The sequence below is a fragment of the Thamnophis elegans genome, chromosome 3 (genome assembly GCF_009769535.1).
Source record: "Thamnophis elegans isolate rThaEle1 chromosome 3, rThaEle1.pri, whole genome shotgun sequence".
In the NCBI taxonomy this organism is placed as follows: Eukaryota; Metazoa; Chordata; class Lepidosauria; order Squamata; family Colubridae; genus Thamnophis; species Thamnophis elegans.
This window is the reverse complement of record NC_045543.1, coordinates 136,242,852-136,263,724: the sequence shown is the minus strand read 5'-3', so window position 1 is coordinate 136,263,724 and position 20,873 is coordinate 136,242,852. Positions and strand designations below refer to the sequence as shown.

Here is a 20,873-nt window from a genome sequence, read left to right as displayed (position 1 = left end):
ACCCCTGATTTAGACAGATGCAGGCTGAAATAAAGTCCTTTGCTGCCATGCTATCATGGCAAATGGCCTTACAATAGTCCGTAAAGGTCCACTCCAAACTTTCCTGAAGGCAGCCACCCGTAGTCAGCGCAGCACAGTCACACAAACTAAAGCTAATAATCACCAGAGGCAATTCACAAGGCAAGGAGGAAGTCCGTAGTCCAGAAACAAGATGCAAGTCCACAAGGCAAAGGTCTGTAAATCATAAACAAGGTTCAAGGTCCACAAGGCAAGGTCAGGAGTCCACAAGCAAGGTTCAGCATCCGTAGGCAGAAACACGATCCAAAGCAGAGTTTTTCCAAGGCCAGAGAAGTGGGTGCCAAAGTAAAACGATTGTCCCTGATGAAGGGACAATAGCAATAGCAATAGCAGTTAGACTTATATACCGCTTCATAGGGCTTTCAGCCCTCTCTAAGCGGTTTACAGAGTCAGCATATTGCCCCCAACAACAATCCGGGTTCTCATTTTACCCACCTCGGAAGGATGGAAGGCTGAGTCAACCCTGAGCCGGTGAGATTTGAACAGCCGAACTGCAGAACTGCAGTCAGCTGAAGTAGCCTGCAGTGCTGCATTTAACCACTGCGCCACCTTGGCAATCTCCCCTGGCCTCTGATTAAATCAACTCAAGCCAGGTGTTCCTTGTGAGGAGGGGCATGGTGGCATCCTCACCAGTAGCCTTGCAGATCTCCTCTGAGCTTGTCTCCGCTCCACTCTCCATGCCCTTGGATTGAATGGGGGAGGTAGCTGTTCCTCATCAGAGGGAGTCTGCTATTTCTCATCTCCACTGCCTATCTGCAGCTGGTCCCCCCCTGTGTTTGTGAGGACAGGCAGCTCCCTGTCTGGTCAACCATCTTCCCTAATGCGAGTGGAGTCTGGGACAGCATCGTCCTCAGCCCCTGTGCTCTCCAAACATTCGAGTGGGAGATGTGCCATCCCCACTGGATGGCTCTTCTTCCAACTCCTACTCCTACTCCAAACTGAGATCTGTTGGGCCATGACAGTATTTATGATGGTCGCAGTATCCATTCATGGTCATTAACTACCATTTGCAACCTTCCTGAGAGCTTTCAACAAGCAAAATTTTAATAAAGGAAACTGGATTCATTTAATGGCTGTCATTTCACTGAACTGCAGTGATTTGCTTAACAGCCACGGCAACAACATTCAGTGGCAGATCATGGCTGGCTGTAGAAGACACAACACTGAAGTTGGGGGAGTTGTATGGAGCTGATGGTCAGCCCACCATATACCCAAAAAATGGGGATTCAGGAGGAGAAGGATTTTAAATCTTCCTTGTAAATTGCACTGTTCCAATATGTCTGAATTCAGAATAGGTGCAAAATGTTTGAATAATATGCATCATTACCAGAGGTGGGTTTCACATAATTTTACCACTGGTTCACCACACACTGAAACTGTGAGCAAGCACCTTCTGTGCATGTGCGTGACCTTCCACACATGCACATTGCTCTTACATGTGGCTTGCACACATGCACACTACCAGTTTGCCTGAACTGATCCAAACCAGCTGAATGCCACCACTGATCAGTACATGCATACACAGATAAGGCCTCCAACTTAAACAAATCAAAAGTTTTGTAGTTCTGATGAAGACCCACTTGAGTAGAAGGAACACGTCTCTTTCTTTCTCTCCCTCCCTCTCTGTGTAACATCTATTGATTGAAACATTTTCAATCCTGACTATAAGGCCAACTGAATTTGTCAAGCCACAAAGGCAAAAACAAAAATTGACTGATACATAGAAATAGTTGGATTGTTTATCCCTCAAGCACTTGGTCTACAAGATTTGAACAAAACAACTAAACATCATCAACCATAAATCATTTTAGCAGCATCAAATCAGGGAAAAAAATGGACCTTCATTCCAACCAGAGCTGCAACAAAGTACTCATTCTATAATTTGCATGGTCCATAAAAGACAGAACATATTCACTGGACCAGAAGAACCCACAGGGACGAGCACTTTCATCAAAGTGCTGAAAGCAGCATCTCACTGTTCCAATGAAAGCCCTCAATATTTTCGTATGTCCCTGCAACATTGTGATGCACATATGAAAGGGACGGAGCGTGCATTCCATTCTTTTCATCCTTTGCCCCTTATGAGCCACGGTGGCGCAGTGGATAGAGTGCAGTACTGCAGGCTACTTCTGCTGACTGCCGGCTGCCTGAAATTTGGCAGTTCGAATCTCACCAGGCTCAAGGTTGACACAGCCTTCCATCCTTCTGAGGTGGGTAAAATGAGGACCCAAATTGTTGGGGGCAATAGGCTGACTCTGTAAACCACTTAGAGAGGGCTGTAAAGCACTGTGAAATGGTATATAAGTACTATTGCTATTCATCCCATAAATGCCCTTCACAAACTTTTTCATTTTAATTTTCTTGCATTTCCCCAAATATTCACATAACTATGATACTGCCTCAACATCCCCTATTGTTTAGTATTACTGTGCAATCTTTAAAACTTGGTTTGCCCACATATCTCTTCTTGCTTCTGCTCCCTTTCCTTCTTTCTTCCCTTCCTTCCTTCTTCCCTCCCTCCCTCCCTCCCTCCCTCCCTTCCACAATTTTATTTACTTTTATCATTTGGTGTGCTATACCAAGCCACATAATTTTCTTTAAAATATCTCTCTATTTATTAAATTTATATATCTATATAAGTAAATTTATATTTATATAAATTTATATATCCATAATGCAACTATCTGGAATCTAAACTGCTCCCACAGACAATCAACTGAATTATCACATCAAATTTCTCATAATGGAGTATATTTTGTTTATCAGACTTTCAAGTCAATGCCATGCCTTCCCTATGTTGCAGGGATTTTGAAACTTGTGTATAATATTCAGCTTTTGTTGTAAATGTGTGTACATGTGTTTGAGGCAAGGTAAATGTTGCAAATTCAGTCGAACAGCAGGAGGGAAGAAAATTGTGTATTCAGTATGAATTTAAGTGTGCTTTTTTTTTACCAGTGAATTCGATCACCATAATGTGGCAATTGTTTCTCCCTGATTGTTCAATTAATGGCTGTTTTTCTCTGTTCTTCTCATGTTCTCCTCCCATCATTCTTATTCTCATACATTTAACGCATTGTGATGTGCATCTCACTGGCGGCTGTTTTGTCAATTTATTTGACTATTCCACATCTTTGTTTTTTTTTAATTTGTGGTATGCTCATTTTTGATGGTTTTGTGATCCAGATCCCATTGACCCATTAGAAGTTGATTTTTATCCTTTGCTTGATGATTTCCCTACCTCAGTCCCAGATATCTCCACCCCCATGCTCCCACCAGTAGGTGTCCAGGCTGTTGCATTAAGCCATGATGCTGTGAGGGTCAGCTGGGCAGACAACTCTGTTCCCAAGAACCAGAAGACCACAGAAGTTCGGTTTTACACAGTGCGATTGAGAACCAGCTATTCTACAAATGCTAAATACAAGGTGAGACCTCAGAAGTCCTTGTTTCCCCAACTTTTGTCTGGATTTGTTTGAGATGGACAGTTCATCCCATATTACACAATTCCAGAAGCAGAGAATGTAATCTAGACCAGGCGTCTCCAACTTTGGCAACTTTAAGACATGTGGACTTCAACTCCCAGACTTCTGGGAGTTGAAGTTCACAAGCCTTAAGGTTGCCAAGTTTGGAGATCCCTGGTCTAGACCATATGGCACTGCAATATTGCAGGAGCCATTAGAGCCATCAATAGTTTAGATAGGAAGCCAATAAGGCTCTTGGATGATCAAGATGTAAACAATAAATATGGGATCCTTGCTGATAACTGAGCTTGGCAGTTTTCTTGCAGATGTTTCATGACCAAACTAGGTAACATAAGAAATAATATAAGAATATAAGGATAAGAAATGTGGACAGAAATGTATGCTTACTTTATTTTATTGCTTTAGAATAAGACCAGAAAGAAATATGTGTGCAGAAAAAAATGTAGTATATAAATAATTCCAACTCCTGTATAGTTTTGGGAAGTACCTGGCTGTATTGCAAGCACATTGAGGGGCACACTGCAGTCTTATAGTGTCATAATTCTATGATCGGAAAGAGAAAATAGAAACCCAAAATGCAGCTGTCCTTGCATACTATGTATATTTTGGGCAATTTTCCTTTTCAGTGAGTGCCAAGAGTGAGAAATGTGGCTGGTCACAGATGACTGATTTTACTCATTACTACAGCATTTTATATACTGTCTGTCAGTGTTTCAGAAGAAAACAAAATGAAAACTTAAAATCAGAAGGAAAAAAAGTCTACCTAAAACAAATCAATATCTAGGAGTCTCTATTTTAATTTCCTCAATAACATCTTCATTTGTGCATTGGTGCAGTGATTAGAGTGCAGTATTGCAGGCTAACTCTGCCCACTGTTAGCAGTTCAATCCTGACAGGCTCAAGGTTGACTCAGCCTTCCATCCTTCGGAGGTTGGTGAAATGAGGAGCCAGACTGTAAGGAGCAATATGGTGACTCTGTAAACTGCTTTGAGAGGACTGCAAAGTACTATTGAGTGGTATATAAGTCTAAGTGCTATTGCTTATAAACATGGTTGAGGAAAAACAATCTTGACTTATCTGTAAAGGAAGATAAGGAAGGGGTTTTTCACTTACTCTTCTCCACCAAAGCAGGAACATTTTGTGATATTTTGTGATATTAATTGAAGTAAGGTGTCAGTATTCCAAATATCGTCCAAAATTAAATCAGAAACCAAAATTAAATCAGAGTCCAAGGCAAATTATTCCTCAAAGTTCCAATTTATTAAGAGAGACATGCTGGCAGTTCCACCCATCCAGTTCCGGTCAGGCTCAGAGGTGTAGAGAACAAAAGATGACTTTGGCTTTCTAGAAAGGGATTTATTTTGACAAAAAACACATTCTACTCCTTACTATTCCCCCTCCCAATTCCCCACTAATGAAACAGCACAGCACAATAATAGAGTGTGTGGCAGGCCAAAGATCCTCCAAGGAACAGGCTGCAGGCCTGACATAAGGTTTATCTGTGGGCAGTTCTCTTCCTGAAAACGTCCAAAAAATGTAACAGGAAACTAAGAAAAGGTAGAATTATTTATTAAATTTATATAGCCACCCAACTCACACATAGGTGACTCCGAAGAATTTCTAATATTTTTAAAAAATCTCCATCATACAATAAAAACCCATAAGAAAAACCACCATCAGGAAATACAGATGCTGGTTTGCACACTTCACTAAGAATGACTGTTCAGATTGTTAGTTACCTTCACCCCTAGATAATACAATACAATACAATACAATACAATACAATACAATACAATACAATACAATACAATACAATACAATACAATACAATACAATACAATAGCAGAGTTGGAAGGGACCTTGGAGGTCTTCTAGTCCAACCCCCTGCCTAGGCAGGAAACCCTATACCATTTCAGACAGATGGCTATCCAACATCTTCTTAAAGACTTCCAGTGTTGGGGCATTCACATCTTCTGGAGGCAAACTGTTCCACTGATTAATTGTTCTAACTGTCAGGAAATTTCTCCTCAGTTCTAAGTTGCTTTTCTCCTTGATTAGTTTCCACCCATTACTTCTTGTTCTATCCTCAGGTGCCTTGGAGAATAGTTTGATTCCCTCTTCTTTGTGGCAACCCCTGAGATATTGGAACACTGATATCATGTCTCCTCTAGTCCTTCTTTTCATTAAACTAGACATACCCAGTTCCTGCAACCGTTCTTTATATGTTTTAGTCTCCAGTATCCTAATCATCTTTGTTGCTCTTTTCTGCACTCTTTCTAGAGTCTCTACATCTTTTTAAACATCATGGCAGCCAAAACTGAATGCAGGATTCCAAATGTGGCCTTACTAACATAATATTGTTAACTGCCTTGAATTTACAGTCTCTGGATTTCTAGGCCAGTACTTCACCACTATACCAAACTGTTTGGAGTAATGGTGTCTTAACCACTACATCAAACTGACTTTCTCTTAAGTATTCATGCCCATAATAAATAAAAAAGTAAATTTGTCCTGAAAATCTGAATGTCAGCATTCCAAGTAATGAACCCATTGACATCAGAATTCTGAGGCAGGTAGATTCCTCAAAAGACATGTTTATTGGATACATCATATCAGCACAGCTGGTGAAAGCCAACTCTGAAAGCTCCAGCGATTTTTACCTAATTAAAATAATAAAACTTCCCTCCTCCCCAGTGTTATCAGTTACTTTGTCTAATGAATATGGCTGGCAGGCTCCTCTTCTCCTTCACCAGCCACCTGTTATGATGACCTTTGTGTGAAGTTCCCAAGAGATGACCTAATTAATTTATGAGCCTCGAGACAAAGTTCAAACAAAAAACATTCATTTATTAGGATCAACATGTTGGCTTGATCTTCTTTGGAGCCTAAACTGAATCCCACTTAATGGCATCTGAACTTTACCCCTATGTTCCCCCCCTCTGCCTGAAGTCATCAATCACATTTGCCAACAAGATGTTATGGCAGGGTTCTGGATATGCGCATTCACACCCCAGTTGCAAGAATATGAGACTTTACTCTAGCCAAAAGTATGCATGGAATTCTCCTCCCTTCTCAGGTTGATAGTAGTCATGGAAATACTTTAGACATTGACACTTTGTTCCCACAAGAAAACGTTTTATTTTGTCTGTAAGCTGGGCTATCTACTCTCCCCCTTCCCTTCTTTCTGAGACTTCATGGCAACTATGAAACAGCACAAGATGGCTTCAGCTAGGTTCGCTTCAGAGTTGACACTGAATTTAGGAAAAGCCAAGTTGGATGACACCAAAGGCATCTTCATACAGTGGTCAATGATCTATGAGAAGCCTATAAGCAGGATATGGAGTCAATAGTCCTTTTTTGGCTGTTGTTTTCCAGGAATTGTATCCAGGAATCCTAATGGTATGGATACCATTGAAGTATTTCATTGGATAGGATAGATTAAAAAAATGTTTGTGACTGATATGGCTTTCAAATTTATGTGAAAATTCATGAGGACAAGTGATGTTCTTTCAAAGAAATCTGAGATTTCAGTTTATTTTATTTTACATTATCATATTATTTATGATAATCCCTAATCATAAAGGATTTATCAATATCAAAAAGTCTCATAAAACACGACTAGTTCCCAAGTCTGACCTATGTTCATGTATGTTCTGTATGCCTTTAAAACGGAATGATATCAAATTTTACCTAATACTGTTTTATGTGCTTTTCCCTTATTCTGTCATTGGTTGACATACTTTAAAGGGAAACTTGTCATATCCAAATGGTTCTTTGATATGAGTTTAAATAAAAGGAAAATCAGAGAAAATGTTGACTATGAATCCTTTAAAACTCCCTTATCCATCTGTTCTGTTTGATCATCAAAAAGAATAATGCAATTTTCTCCACTGACCAACTTAGAATCACTCATACAAATGTTATGCTGATGTGTACAACAGCAAAAGCACTTAGACTTATATAGTGCTTCACAGTGCTTTTACGACCCTCTCTAAGTGATTTACAGAGTCAGCATTTTGACCCCAACTATCTGGGTCCTCATTTTACCCACCTATGAAGGATGGAAGGCTGAGTGAGCCTTGAGCTGGTCAGGACTGAACTCCTGGCTGTGGGTGGAATTAGCCTGCAATACTGCATTCTAACTAGTGTGCCTCCATGCAGCTACACACACATAGACACACACACACACACACACACACACAAACACACACACAAACACACACACAAACAAATAGATAAACCTATTTGGCCAAAATCACCAGTATAAAGATTTATTTTCATTTGCTGGATTAAATATGTATGAAGATTGCTCAAAATGGTCTTATTGGAAAGGGAGTCTAGCAAAGATTTTCAAATTCTTTCATTTAAGTGAATGCCATGGTCCCAAATCACATTTTACAGGATGTCAAAAACTTGCCTGTGCTTTTTTATTGTTGTTGCTTTAAAGAACAGCAATGCATTTTTTACACATTATTGCATTGCTAAAAGTTATTTTTTTATATAATCTACTCTCCCAAGTTTGACACATTTATAGCCCTTCCAGGAAGCAAAATGGGAAAAGAAGAACCTGGGATGAAGTACAAGGGTTTTACTGCTCTGAACGCTGCTCAGTTATTTTAAAAGAGACTTTTATTTACTTTCATATCCTTCTCTTGCCTATCTTACCTTGATAGTCTCTATCCTGAAGATAATTCAGAATAAGGAGAGAAGTCAGCCTGACGTTTTATAGTAACATGGAACAGAAGAATGGAAAACAGAAGTCGACAGAAAAGGGCTTTGTTCCTTAGAGAGAGAGGGAGGGAGGGAGGGAGGGAGGGAAGGAAGGAAGGAAGGAAGGAAGGAAGGAAGAAAGAAAGGAAGGAAGAAAGGAAGAAAGGAAGGAGTTCTGACCTAGGCTTCCCAAGAGCGTGAAGCAAACTCCTGGTCCCGACATAAACCCCTTTTATTAATTTACTGTGAATTCTGCTCATTTACTTCCAGCGAAGTCTTTCAAGGGAGGATTTACAGTCACAGTCCTTACCTGGCTCGAAGAGCTGACAGGCCGATATCTGCAAAACTTGGCAAGGAGTCTCGGAGAGTCACGAACCAATGACATGAAATATTTGTCTCCTGCAAACTCCATTCCCCTTTCGTTCCTCTTTTATTTCCTCTGGGAGGGCCATTCATCGTCCATATGTGGCCTTACTGCCAGGTTGGCCCCTGTTCTTTAGCTGTTCCCTTCGTCTGGCAACTCTGTGCATGCACACCCTGGGAACAGATTCCAACTGTTTGTCTACCTCACTGAGGTCTGCATCTGAAGGCAGCTGATAACTGACATACGGCTCTGGTCCCCTCTCTGCCTCCAACACAGAGCCCTCATCAGAGCCTTCCCCAAACTCCAGGACTGGCCCATGTTCTTCCCCAACCTCTTCACTGTCCGAATCTGCTGCCAGCTCCACTGGCCACTGGCAGGCAACAGCAGAAGGAAGGAAGGAAGGAAGGAAGGAAGGAAGGAAGGAAGGAAGGAAGGAAGGAATTAACTTCCTTCTCCATTATAACTCATAATGACAATTTTATGACATAGCAGTATGCCATTTAAGGCTGGCAGGAAGAAAAATAATCATTAGGAATTCAACTGGTTCATTCATAACAAAGCCTTGAGTGTTATCCCTGGAGATGACACAATTGTAGAAGCAGTAGCTCAATCAAGAAGAGGTTGACCACCATGACTAATACTGATGCCTAATGGTTTCAGACACAAACCATTTTTTAATTTGGATCAAGTACAATAAATCAAGAACCTCACAGGAATGGAAACTTTTGTGGGAAATGAAAAATGTGGGAGAAATAGTCTCTTTAGTGAATCCAGAATGATTGAGTTTTAAAGACACAGTTTTTTTACTTTTCTTTTCTTTCTAGTCAGCAGATACAACAGCCTTGAGCCACACCGTGTCTGGTCTTAAGCCAAATACCATGTATGAGTTCTCTGTCATGGTGACCAAAGGTCGAAGGTCAAGTACATGGAGCATGACAGCTCATGCTACGACATATGAAGCAGGTAGGTCTCTAGAAAATTCTCTAGTTTTTTTTCCAGATTTAATGCTTAGTTTGATTATATTAAAAACCAGTTCCTTGCACTGCCCACACAGATGGCAATATTTCATAAATAGTGTTAAAAATAAAATATTTTAATTGAATTTTTTTTAAAGAATACAGCGGACAATTCATTTAATAGCTCCTACTTATTTTGAGACCAAATTTATACACTCTGATGCATGGGATACTTTCCATATGGGATGGCATAAATAAATAAAGGTCCTTTTGCTTTTTTACTACTGCTAAGTGGTGGTTGATATCTACCACAATTTAAAGCATATAGAAATTTGTGGTGATAATAATTACAATGTTTTATTAATTGGTAGTTTGTTACCAATGGAGTTAAAGTCAGCATAGTATACTAATATTTATAAGGAGAAGTAAGGGTCTGTTTTCAAACTCGTAAAGACTCATTTTCTTCAGTGTTATATATTAGTCTTCATTTATCTATTATTGTATTGCATAATAATTTTAAAAGTGTTTTTTTTCTTATGTAAGGTTCTCAAAGGCTTTAAATATGTGACAAAGTCTACAAGTATTAGGCAACATTTAATTTTATCATGTATATGTTTCAAACCACAATCATTTAAGTCATTTCCAAATATCATATCACATTATGTTTTCTTTACCTTTCAAAAGATTTGAAATGTGTGCAAACATGGTGATTTTGAAGAAGAAAGCATGGAATCATTCTGAAAATAATAGTGATTGGCTATTGTTCAGCTCTAACCCCAAATTTATTTATATTCTTATACCCAAACTATTGCTCATGTTATTAACTCTAAAGCTACAGATGCTTAATGATTCTTGAATTTACCATTCATGGAATATGTAGCAGACGGGATTATATTCATCATTTCTGCTTAGTAAATTCACCTAATACATGACTATCTCTTTCTATCAAGTCCATCCCCCTAAAATCTAGCAACCTGGTGTCCTGAAATCTGCAAAGGAATGCTAGAGACATCAACCTCTCCTTGCTTAAGAATTTCTTTATTAGCAATAACAGTCTAGTTTGTACAACACTTCAAGGTACGGTAGATTATATCATTATTGTATTAAGGTGTCATCTTCTGTGTTGTCCCCCCCCCACCTCTCTTCTGGGCTTCTGTCTTTCTCTAAGCCCCAACCTCTGCTCCCAAGGATTTGACAGTCATTACCCGTGAAGGGAAGCCTCGAGCTGTAATTGTCAGCTGGCAACCTCCATTAGAAGCCAATGGGAAAATTACTGGTAAGTGTCTCTTGAGCTCTGTACCTTCTCTCCTTCTCAGCAGGTGACACAGAAAAGTGTGGGGTTTAAAAGGTCTGCATCACAACCCTTCCTGGAAATGACCATGTCAACAAACTCACTTGGTGAAAAAGGAAGAGGGAAAAAATAATCGCCCAAGGTCCTCAGCCTTCTGTATTTTTAAAAGAGAGCCAGCTGTTTTGAAGGAAAGAGAAGTATTTACTTCCCATTGTTGGAAGAAATGTCCATCTGGGTTCAATTCCAAGTGGGGAGAAAGACACTGGAAACATGGAAGCTGCATGGAAAGCTGGTTTAATGGTGCAGAACCATTAAGCACATGGTTCTGGTGCAGCTGAACACATGGAGTGAAGAATGTGTGTTATTTATAATCTGTCTTGGGCCTTGCCCTAGAGCTTCCTGTTCCTCTGTAAGCAATGTATCCTATTGGTTGCTGTAGGAGTCATGTGCAAATCCTAGGAGTTTGTCTGAGATAAGTCTGGTTGAATTGTGCTGGGTGATATAGTATCCCCAGGTGCCATGTGGTTCTAGATAGATAGAGGGCTAATCCTGGAGGGTCATGTCTTAATCCCATCACCCTGGAGCTGGAGGCCTTTTGTTTTGTAGATAGGATGTCCTAGTCTTTCTGGGGCTATTAACAAAGGTGGGGGCTGCTTTTCTCCTTTTCTCATCCAGGAAAGTATAATATTCTGCCTTTTTAATATTTCCTAGAATATTTCATTTTTCTAACAAGGGTGGGTGCTAACTTTCTTCACCAGAAATAGAATAGAATTCTTCATAGAATTACCAGCAAAAACAAACACTGGCCAGCTAGTCTTTACGTGTGCATGCACACCAAAAACTGGGAGACCAGATGGTGCACTGGAAACTGGAAAAGCAGCCGCCTGGCACGCGCATGCACACTGGGCAGCTGCTCTTCTGATTTTCAGAACTCCCATGCACATGAAGACCAATTTCATGTGCATGGAGTAATACTCCTAGTAGGATCTATATACTCCTAGTAGGATCTATCTATAGTGGAATTCATCTGGATTTACTGGAATTATCCCATAGATGGGTTTCGGCTGCTGCTACTGCTGGTTCACTCAGGGACACCCTGTGAATGTGCAGGCTTGATTCGCACTACACACACATGCGTGCTACGCACACATGCACAGTACTGGAAAAAATGCTTCTGCACATGCAGAACTGGTGCGGGGGCATGGCAGGCTGAGGTACTACCTACTCGGCTGAACTAGTCCAAACTGGTAGGAACCCACCTCTAAATTGCCTTTCTGAAACGAGAACAAAAAAACAGGCACAAAATATTGGCTAATATTTCCAAAAAGAGTTTCTAAAATGGGAGGAGATAAAAAAGTTGATGTTTGTAAATAGCTGTATGGGACAAAAGATCTTCTACGACTGAGGTCCTTAGATACCAGTGACAAATTACCTCTTGCCTATTTATTTATCTACAGGACATATGGCTCCCTATTTCATTTGATAGCTTTAGTGGACTTACAGCAATCCATTAAAAAAACTTAGTTAAAAACAAAAGAACCCTTCCTGTCAGGCGCAGAGATGACCCAGTGAAATCCAATCAAGTGCAATCCTTTATTTGCTTGTACCTAATGGACAGAATCTTGCCAGACTAAAGCTGTAATCGTCTACCTTAATAGATATATAGTTAGTTTAGATTCCTGTAGAGAGTGTTAGCATGCACTGAATCCTTATTCATTTGAAGTGCCTTGGCTCCTGATTTCCTGTGCTTGACAGCCAAATCTTCACAACCCCCCAGAAGGCTAAGGCTAAGATCCCACCAATCTCAGGTGGGAGGCTGTTCCAATTGGTTTATTTTTGGATTAATTAGGGGCTGTAATCTCCATAAACCTGCATATCCATTGCAACAGAGGTAGATGTGGTATCGTTGTGCAATTCAGGAAAAATAAATAAGGAGAAAAGCGATGTCTTTCATAAAAACTGTTAATTCTCAGCACTTTAATGCAGAACATTTAGCAGTATCTTCATTAATGTAGAATATACTTAACTCTAATTTTATGGAGCGCTAGGTTTTCAGATGGTTTATACCAGTGTTGGGGGACCTTTGGGGCACCGAGTGCTGAAATGGGAGTGCAAGCTCATGCGCATGTTCCAGAAACCAGAAGAGCAACTGCCTGGTGTGCATCAGCCAGCTGGTCTTCACATGTGCATGCGCACTAGAAACTGGAAGATCAGGTGGTGCACCGGAAACTGGAAGAGCAGCCACCTAGCATGTGCATGCGCATTGGGCAGCTGCTCTTTCAGTTTCCAGCGCTCTCACGCACACGAAGACCAGCTAGCCGGCGTGCCGGGACCCGGAAGAACAACAGGCAATGGCTGGTGTGCCCAGAGAGATGGCTCTGTGTGCCACTTCTGGAACACGTGTCATAGGTTCGCCATCACGAGTTTATATTTTTCCAGTGAACCCACTGTTTCTCCTCACATACTTTAAGACTGAAATGTCCTCTCTGTTTCCTATTTTAAGTCTCACCAATCCTGTCCACGAACGTAGTGTGCATCTGTTTTTTTTTTCACAAATGGACATTTCATACATCTGCAGTTTTATCATTTATTTCATTAATAATAGGCTTCAAAAACTTATTTATCGTTTCAGTGCTCACCACTTTCTATGCTCCTTACCATTTAGAGCTGATTCGAGTTCACTGCAGAACAAGTTTTAAAAGTTCTTGCAAAGCCATAATTAACAAGCATGGGGCTGTTACATATTTAGATCTCCATATTCTTAAAAATAAACCTTAGGCAGCAGAATGTGGGGGCTAAATGCTTCCCAGTCTCATTTAAATAATTTCCCATTTAGTGTTAGCAATGAGTTGAGTCATCTTTCTTTGGGATCTACTGAGCCAGCAATATGTGGTGATCTATTCATAGTTAGATGGCCCTTCTTTTTTAAGTTTGTGACAGAAACTGTTTGTGACAGGTAGAAAATAGATAGAAGAAATAACAAGCTGATCATCATGCATGACAGGTGGTTGCATTCAAGTTTGGATTCATGATATTGCTTTTAGTTTAGTTACCTTCAGTCCAGTTCTCTGGTAAAGTCTAGATCCAAAAAATTAAAGCAAGCTTATTACATTGGTAGTTTTACAATAAAAGAATAGACAAACTGAATAGCAATAGCATTTAGACTTATATACCGCTTCACACTACTTTTACAGCCCTCTCTAAGCAGTTTACAGAGTCAGCATTTTGCCCTCAATAATCTCGGTCCGCATTTTACCATTCTCAGAAGGATGGACGACTGAGTCAACCCGGAGCCTGTTGAGATTTGAACTACCATATTGCAGGCAGCTAGCAGGCAGCAGAAGTAGCCTGCAGTACTGTACTCTAACCACTGCACCACTACAGTTCTGAATGCAAAGTAAAAGGTCTCTGCTCTCTGGTGAAATATTTATTTTATCCCCTCTTTAATATTTTGATATATAACTCAAGATGGCTAACATACCCCAAATCCCTTCCTCCTATCTCTGTGAGATGAGTTGGGCTGAGAGAAAGTGACTGGCCCAATGTCACCCAACTGGTTTTCATGCCTAAGGCAGGACTAGAACTCACAGGTGCCTGCTAAATGGCCCACAGTCACCCAGCCAACTTTCATGCCTTGAGCAGTACTAGAACTCACAGTCTCCTGGTTTGTAGCTTGGTGCCTTAACCACTAAACCAAGCTGGCTCACTAGTACATGGTTTTGACAACAGACGTTTCTTTAGGAAGAGAGTGTTGGAGGTACCTTTGACATCTTAACTCAAGGCGATTGGGCAGGAACTTGATCTGAAATGGACATATGCCATCAGTTCAAAACAGTATAATAGGCTTAAAACAGTGGTGGGATTCACATAAGATTGCAAATGTCAGCATTCATGCCTTCCATACATGTGTGTGGCCTTCTGCGCATTCACTTTGCTCACGGACAGAGCATGCATGCGTGTGCACGGTGTTGAAAACGAAGCTACATAGGATGTTTTGGAGCCAGGGCGGGTGGCAGACCTGCCCGCAGTTCACCGCTATCAGTTCGGGCAAACCGGTCCGAACCGGCTAAATACCACCTCTGGCTTAAAGTTCCTACATCTCTTCACAATGTAGCTTTTTCATTCTCTGGGTTAACTATGTTTTATCAAATTTAGAGCTGACTTTCAGCACTTATGTAGAAACACACTATTGATATCCATTGCAGTTGACTTCGATTATGGAATCTCAGGGTCACGACCCCTCTTTGAAGGAGAAGCATTTTAAATGACTTTCAGCCAGTAATTTACTCTCAGCCCAACCTATTACACCAGATTACTACAGAAACGGGGCAGGACCTTTATGTATTTCACTTTAAACCCCTAGAGAAAAAGATGGTTGCAATAATAATTGCAATCAAATAAGGCTTGTTAAGAAATTCAGGAGAATTCTGTGGGATGCAGAGGTGATGTTCCCTTCTACAAAAGTAGCCATTTTGGGCAATATGTTATCTCAGCTGCTCTTGTTTTGGTTTTTATACAGAAGGAGGTTTTGCAAGAAATGCTAGTAATTAATTCCATGCAAACATAATAAGAGTTGAGGACAGCAAATACACTGTAAAATAATATAGACCCTCGGAGCAAAGGGCTATAGATAGTGTTAGACTCAGTAGCAATTAAGGACAGCTCATAATAAGCGAGTTGTTTGGCCAATAATGTAAAACATAATATAGATAATGACAGGGTGCCCAGATTGACACTTGATAATAGAATTTATTGGTGGATATTTTAACTGGATAATAAGAAACTAAAGAACGGATCAACTCAAACCCCCCTTAACACCGACTGACAAAGGATTGGATTTAATGAATGGTATACAATGACCGATATTAGTGCACAAAATATTGCTATTAATAACTATGCCTAATTAAGATACCCATTAGGAGCTGGTCATGTTAATTTGCTATGAAAAATAGAATGAGGCTTTTAAAAAGAAGGGGAAAAGGGGCTAATAATGCAGTTAAATGATCCCTTTAGACTATGAATAAGCAGCAATCTGATTTTATGAGAAATACTTTGCAACTTATAAAACTGTCTCCATTTATAATCACACAAATAAAAAACAATGCAGTTATTTGTCAGTGAGAAACTGCCTTTAAAGACTTTTATTAATACAACGAGAAGAACTAGTAACTTCTAGACATTTGGAAAGTTTGAACAATTCTTACAGTTGAAATGGTCAAACTCTTAATTCCTATCTTATTAAGTTTTATTAAAGACTACAGTAATAGTTAGATGAAAGCTTTCCTGATCCATACAGTCCTGGACCTTTCCTAAGGTAAAGGTAAAGATTTCTGTTGCACGTATGTGCTAGTTGTTCCCAACACTAGGGGGCGATGCTCATCTCCATTTCAAAGCCGAAGAACCAGAAGACATCTCCATTGTCATGTGGCCCATATGACTAAATGCCAAAGGCACACAGAACACTGTTACCTTCCCACCAGAGGTGGTTCCTATTTTTTCTACTTCCATTTTTTACGTGCTTTCAAACAGCTAGGTTGGCAGAACCTGGGACAAGTGGAGCTCACTCCATTATGCAGTGCTAGGGATTCGAACCGCCAAACTGCCGACCTTTCTGATTGACAAGCTCAGCGTCTTAGCCACTGAGCCACCGTATCCCTATGACCTAACTCATTCTTCTTTTACTTTGGATCTTTTAGAGGTGTTACAGTTCATACTGTTGTTGATGAATTCTCAGGCCATGTATACAAGAACATCCATTTATTGCAATAACTTTTATTAGTAATAATGTTCCTGTGGTTTGGTTTAATCGTGCATCTAGATTTTTCCACACATCAGAATGGTCAGCTTTGATGGTATATGAGAAAGACCTTGGAAGACTGAACAAAGAGGCAGCATAGACCACAGCTTGATAGTGAGTGAGGCAAGTCGTTCAAAAGAGAGCCTCCCTAGTCTGTAAGGAGATAGGTGTGAGGATTGCACTTTTAGACTTGCAAGATCCCTTGCAAGATATAAATCATGACTGGGTGAGCTAATTCTACTTTATTGTAAAGTTTCATTGACAGAATCTTACAAGTCTGAAAGGATGGTCCTCTCCTACACCCCATCTCCCTTAAGCCCAGGATTTAGAGAAGGTATCTTCTGCATCTGGCCCTACCCCACTATGCAGGCTACGCCATCTCTTATCTGATCCAAAAAGACTATAGAGATTCTCCGTCATCCAGGTCATGGTTGTCCCAAAGGGGCTTTTTCAGGAGGCAACTGGACTTTCTTGGTTTTTTTTGAAGATGTTTCACTTCTCATCTAAGAAGCTTCTTCATCTCTGTCAGTATAGTGGGGAATGGAAGGATTTATATTCCTTGCAAAGAGCTAGTCATTTGCATCCTTTTAGAAAGTTGTTGAAGCACTTGGAGGTTTATCTCTATCCTCAGGGTCACCTGAGTAGTGCTCTTGGTTTCTGGTCTCCAATTTTTCCTCTGGAAATCTATTCTACTCTGACATCATTCAAAGGGTGCTCTTATCTGATCATTCCCTTGGCAGCATCTTTTTGCTCAGTCTCCCAAGGTCTTATCCACATGCCATTACACCCGTGGCACGACAAAACCGCGGTCCACTAAAGTGCGCCCGATTAAAGCGCGTCGCTGACATCAGCAGCAGCACGACAACAGCGACCACAGAGAAAAAAGGGCGCTTTAAAAAGCGCTTTGAAAGCAAGCCGATTCACGTTAAGGTAAGGGTTAGGTTTAGGGTTAGGTTTAGGGTTAGGTTAAGGGTTAGGGTTAGGGTTAGGTTTAGGGTTAGGTTAAGCATTAGGGTTAGGTTAAAGGTTAGCGTTAGGTTTAGCGTTAGGTTTAGGGTTAGGGTTAGGGTTAGGTTAAGGTTTAGGGTTAGGATTAGGATTAGGTTTCGGGGGGTTAGGTTTAGGTTTAGGGGTTAATTTTAGCTTTAGCGCTCACAGCGTGCTTTTTTCGTCACGCTGTGATGACGTCAGGTACGCGGTTTCGTCGAGCACGCTTTAGTCGAACGCGGTTTTGTGGTGGAACCGTTACACCATTCATTTTTTCTTTTTTAAGATCCTTTTGAAGCCCAAAGAACTATTAGTTGTAGTTGCAGTAACCAATACTGCCAATATCAGTCAAGGCTGATATTATATAATGGTTGCCATACCATTATCACTCACACACATTTGTTTATGGAATCAGACTTACCTTAAGTAAAAGTGTATGCAAAATAAAAATGATATGTTGTTCTGCTACAAGGAGTATTGTGTAGGATAGGATAGGATAGGATAGGATAGGATAGGATAGGATAGGATAGGATAGGATAGGATAGGATAGGATAGGATAGAATAGAATTCTTTACTGACCAAGTGTGATTGGACACACAAAGAATTTGTCATTGGTGCATATGCTCTCAGTGTACATTAAAAGACAAGATACATTCATCCAGAATCATAAGGTACAACACTTAATGATAGTCATAGGGTACAAATAAGCAATCAAATCATACTAGGAAACAATCAATATAATTCGTAAGGATACAAGCAACAAAGTTACAGTCATACAGTCATAAGTGGGAGGAGGTGGGTGATAGGAACAATGAGAAATTAATAGTAATGCAGCCTTTGTGAATAGTTTGATGGTTCTGAGGGAATTATTTGTTTAGCAGAGTGATGGCATTTGGGAAAAAAATGTTCTTGTGTCTAGTTCTGGTATGCAGTGCTCTATAGCGTCTTTTTGAGGGTAGGAGTTGAAACAATTTAAGTCTGACAAACTTATGCATGCTATTATTCTTTGAAATTCTTTCTGACTGAGGGTACAATTTTATATATGCTTGTTAAAAGGTATGCAGGATGCCATTCAATCCTTCCCTATTGACTTGCCACATCTAGCTGCCCAAATCTTCTCATTTCACAGCTGACTGGAATGGTTAGAAGCTGAAAACAAAGGAGCCATAAGATAAAATGTGGGAGTATTTCAGTTCCTTATGAATGGCTAAGTTCCTTGCAGGGTTTATCACAAAAAGGAGACATGTAAACTCAAGCAACTTGGCAAGAGAATTACTTAGCAGGGAATTTGTGTGTGTTTTTGTATATAAAGAGGGGGGGGGCTTAGATCTTCACAGTTGGCCTCTGTGCATTGTTCCACATGAACAACCCATATCAAAGACAATGATTACCTTTCTAATAGAATTTGGCTATCCATCTACCTTAACCTGACAGGCGGCAAATGAAATGGAAAAATACTTGTGGATGTGTTGGATTTTTAGGTGCTCGTAGAGGGTTTTTATGCATAACACCAGGCCTTTTCCGGCCCTTCTTAATTTGTTATGTTGTGTAAGACATGGTAGTTTGAAAGCTAGGGGTCACATTATTTGTAGCTTTCATCCTATTTTTACAAGCCACAAAGTCCTAAGTTCAAATCATCAAAATTTGACAGCCAAACCTGGGGTGCAATAGGATGGAATGGGAGGATAAAAGGAGAAAGAGAAGAGAAAATAAGGAGAAAGGAAAGAGAGAGGAAGGGAAGTGAGAGGAAGGGAAAGGAAGATAAAAGGGGAAAGGAGAGGAAGTAAATTGATTGGGAAGGAAAGGGAAATGTGAGTTTAGGTCCCCCATATTTCTACTAGATATAACGTAATTATTTTATCTTAATGCTGACTCAACTAACCTACAGAAAAACCTTCACTTCCCACAACCCTCAGATGGTTCTCCTAAATGTGTGATCTCTAGTTACAAAAAGATTGCTTTTTTGTGACTGTTGGATTGGAGCAATCATGCAAAAGAGCACACTGTCCTTGCCTCATACAAGGAACTTCTGGGTCATTGTCTGCCTGTGACATCTTTCAGTTCAATTACATCTACATTCATCTAAGGAGCTTTATTAATCAGAAAACAAGATGTGAAGTGCTGCAATAATTATTATTTTATTGGTTTTGGATTAAAAGAGCCGAGGTAGCGCAGTGGTTAGGGTGCAGTACTGCAGGCCACTTCAGCTGACTGTTATCTGCAGTTCAGCGGTTCTAATCTCACCGGCCCATGGTTGACTCAGCCTTCCATCTTTCCGAGGTGGGTGAAATGAGGACCCAGACTGTGGGGGCGATATGCTGACTCTGTAAACCGCTTAGAGAGGGCTGAAAGCCCTATGAAGCGGTATATAAGTCTAACTGCTATTGCTATTGCTATTGCTAAAAGCTCTAAAGGGTGCTTTGGAGTTCAAATGCAACACCCTAAAGCAGCCATACTATCTCAAGAAAAGATAGTATGTTCTCCTATAGGTTCAGAGGTGGTACTCAGCCGGTTCAGACCGGTACAGGTGAACCAGTTTTGGAAATTTTGAGTAGTTTGGAGAACTGGCAAATACCATCTCTGGTTGGTCCCACCCTCCCACCCCTGTCCTTCCCTGTCTTTCCCTGTCCTATATTCCTTTGTTTTTTTAGCTCAGCTGATTTTCATGGCAGAGCTAAAAAAACAGCTCAGCTCACCAGTGCTGACACCGAGGGTGGTTTTTGAGTGCTGCATGCACAGGCGCAAAGCACAATCTCATAGAATTGGTAGGAAAATATTTGATATCCCACCACTATACAGTAAGTTCCATTGCACTTTTTGGACACTGAGTCCTGAGCAGTTTAGATAGATGATGGATGGATGGATGGATGGATGGATGGATGGATGGATGGATAAATATAACTTAAATGTCATGATCCAGATCTGTGAGTTTAACATTAAGGTTCTAGTTTTGCAAACAGGAGTTAACATAGTTCAATTTGCAGCCCAAGACTTGAGGAATTTCAGTGAATTAAGCTTTAATAATTCACCTTAGGCAGTTTAGTTTAGTGGCTAAAAGTGCTGGGCAAAAACCAGAGACACCACAAATTCTAGTCCTGTCTTGGGCATAAAAGCTGATGGTGACTTTAGGCCACTCCTACTCTCTGGTCCCTAGAATGTAGGCAATGGCAAACCACTCAAAGAATGGTAAACCACTTAGCAAAACACTATC

General features: G+C 40.4%; 1 protein-coding gene across 1 annotated transcript in view; it reads left to right on the top strand.

Moving 5' to 3' along the window:
- DCC (DCC netrin 1 receptor) overlaps positions 1 to 20,873 on the top strand; it is a 774,549-nt gene that overhangs the window by 610,583 nt on the left and 143,093 nt on the right. The window contains exons 17-19 of the mRNA XM_032213902.1: positions 3,262 to 3,500; positions 9,456 to 9,594; positions 10,756 to 10,863. Coding sequence (XP_032069793.1) covers positions 3,262 to 3,500; positions 9,456 to 9,594; positions 10,756 to 10,863 — 486 coding nt within the window. The remainder of the gene's footprint in view (positions 1 to 3,261; positions 3,501 to 9,455; positions 9,595 to 10,755; positions 10,864 to 20,873) is intronic.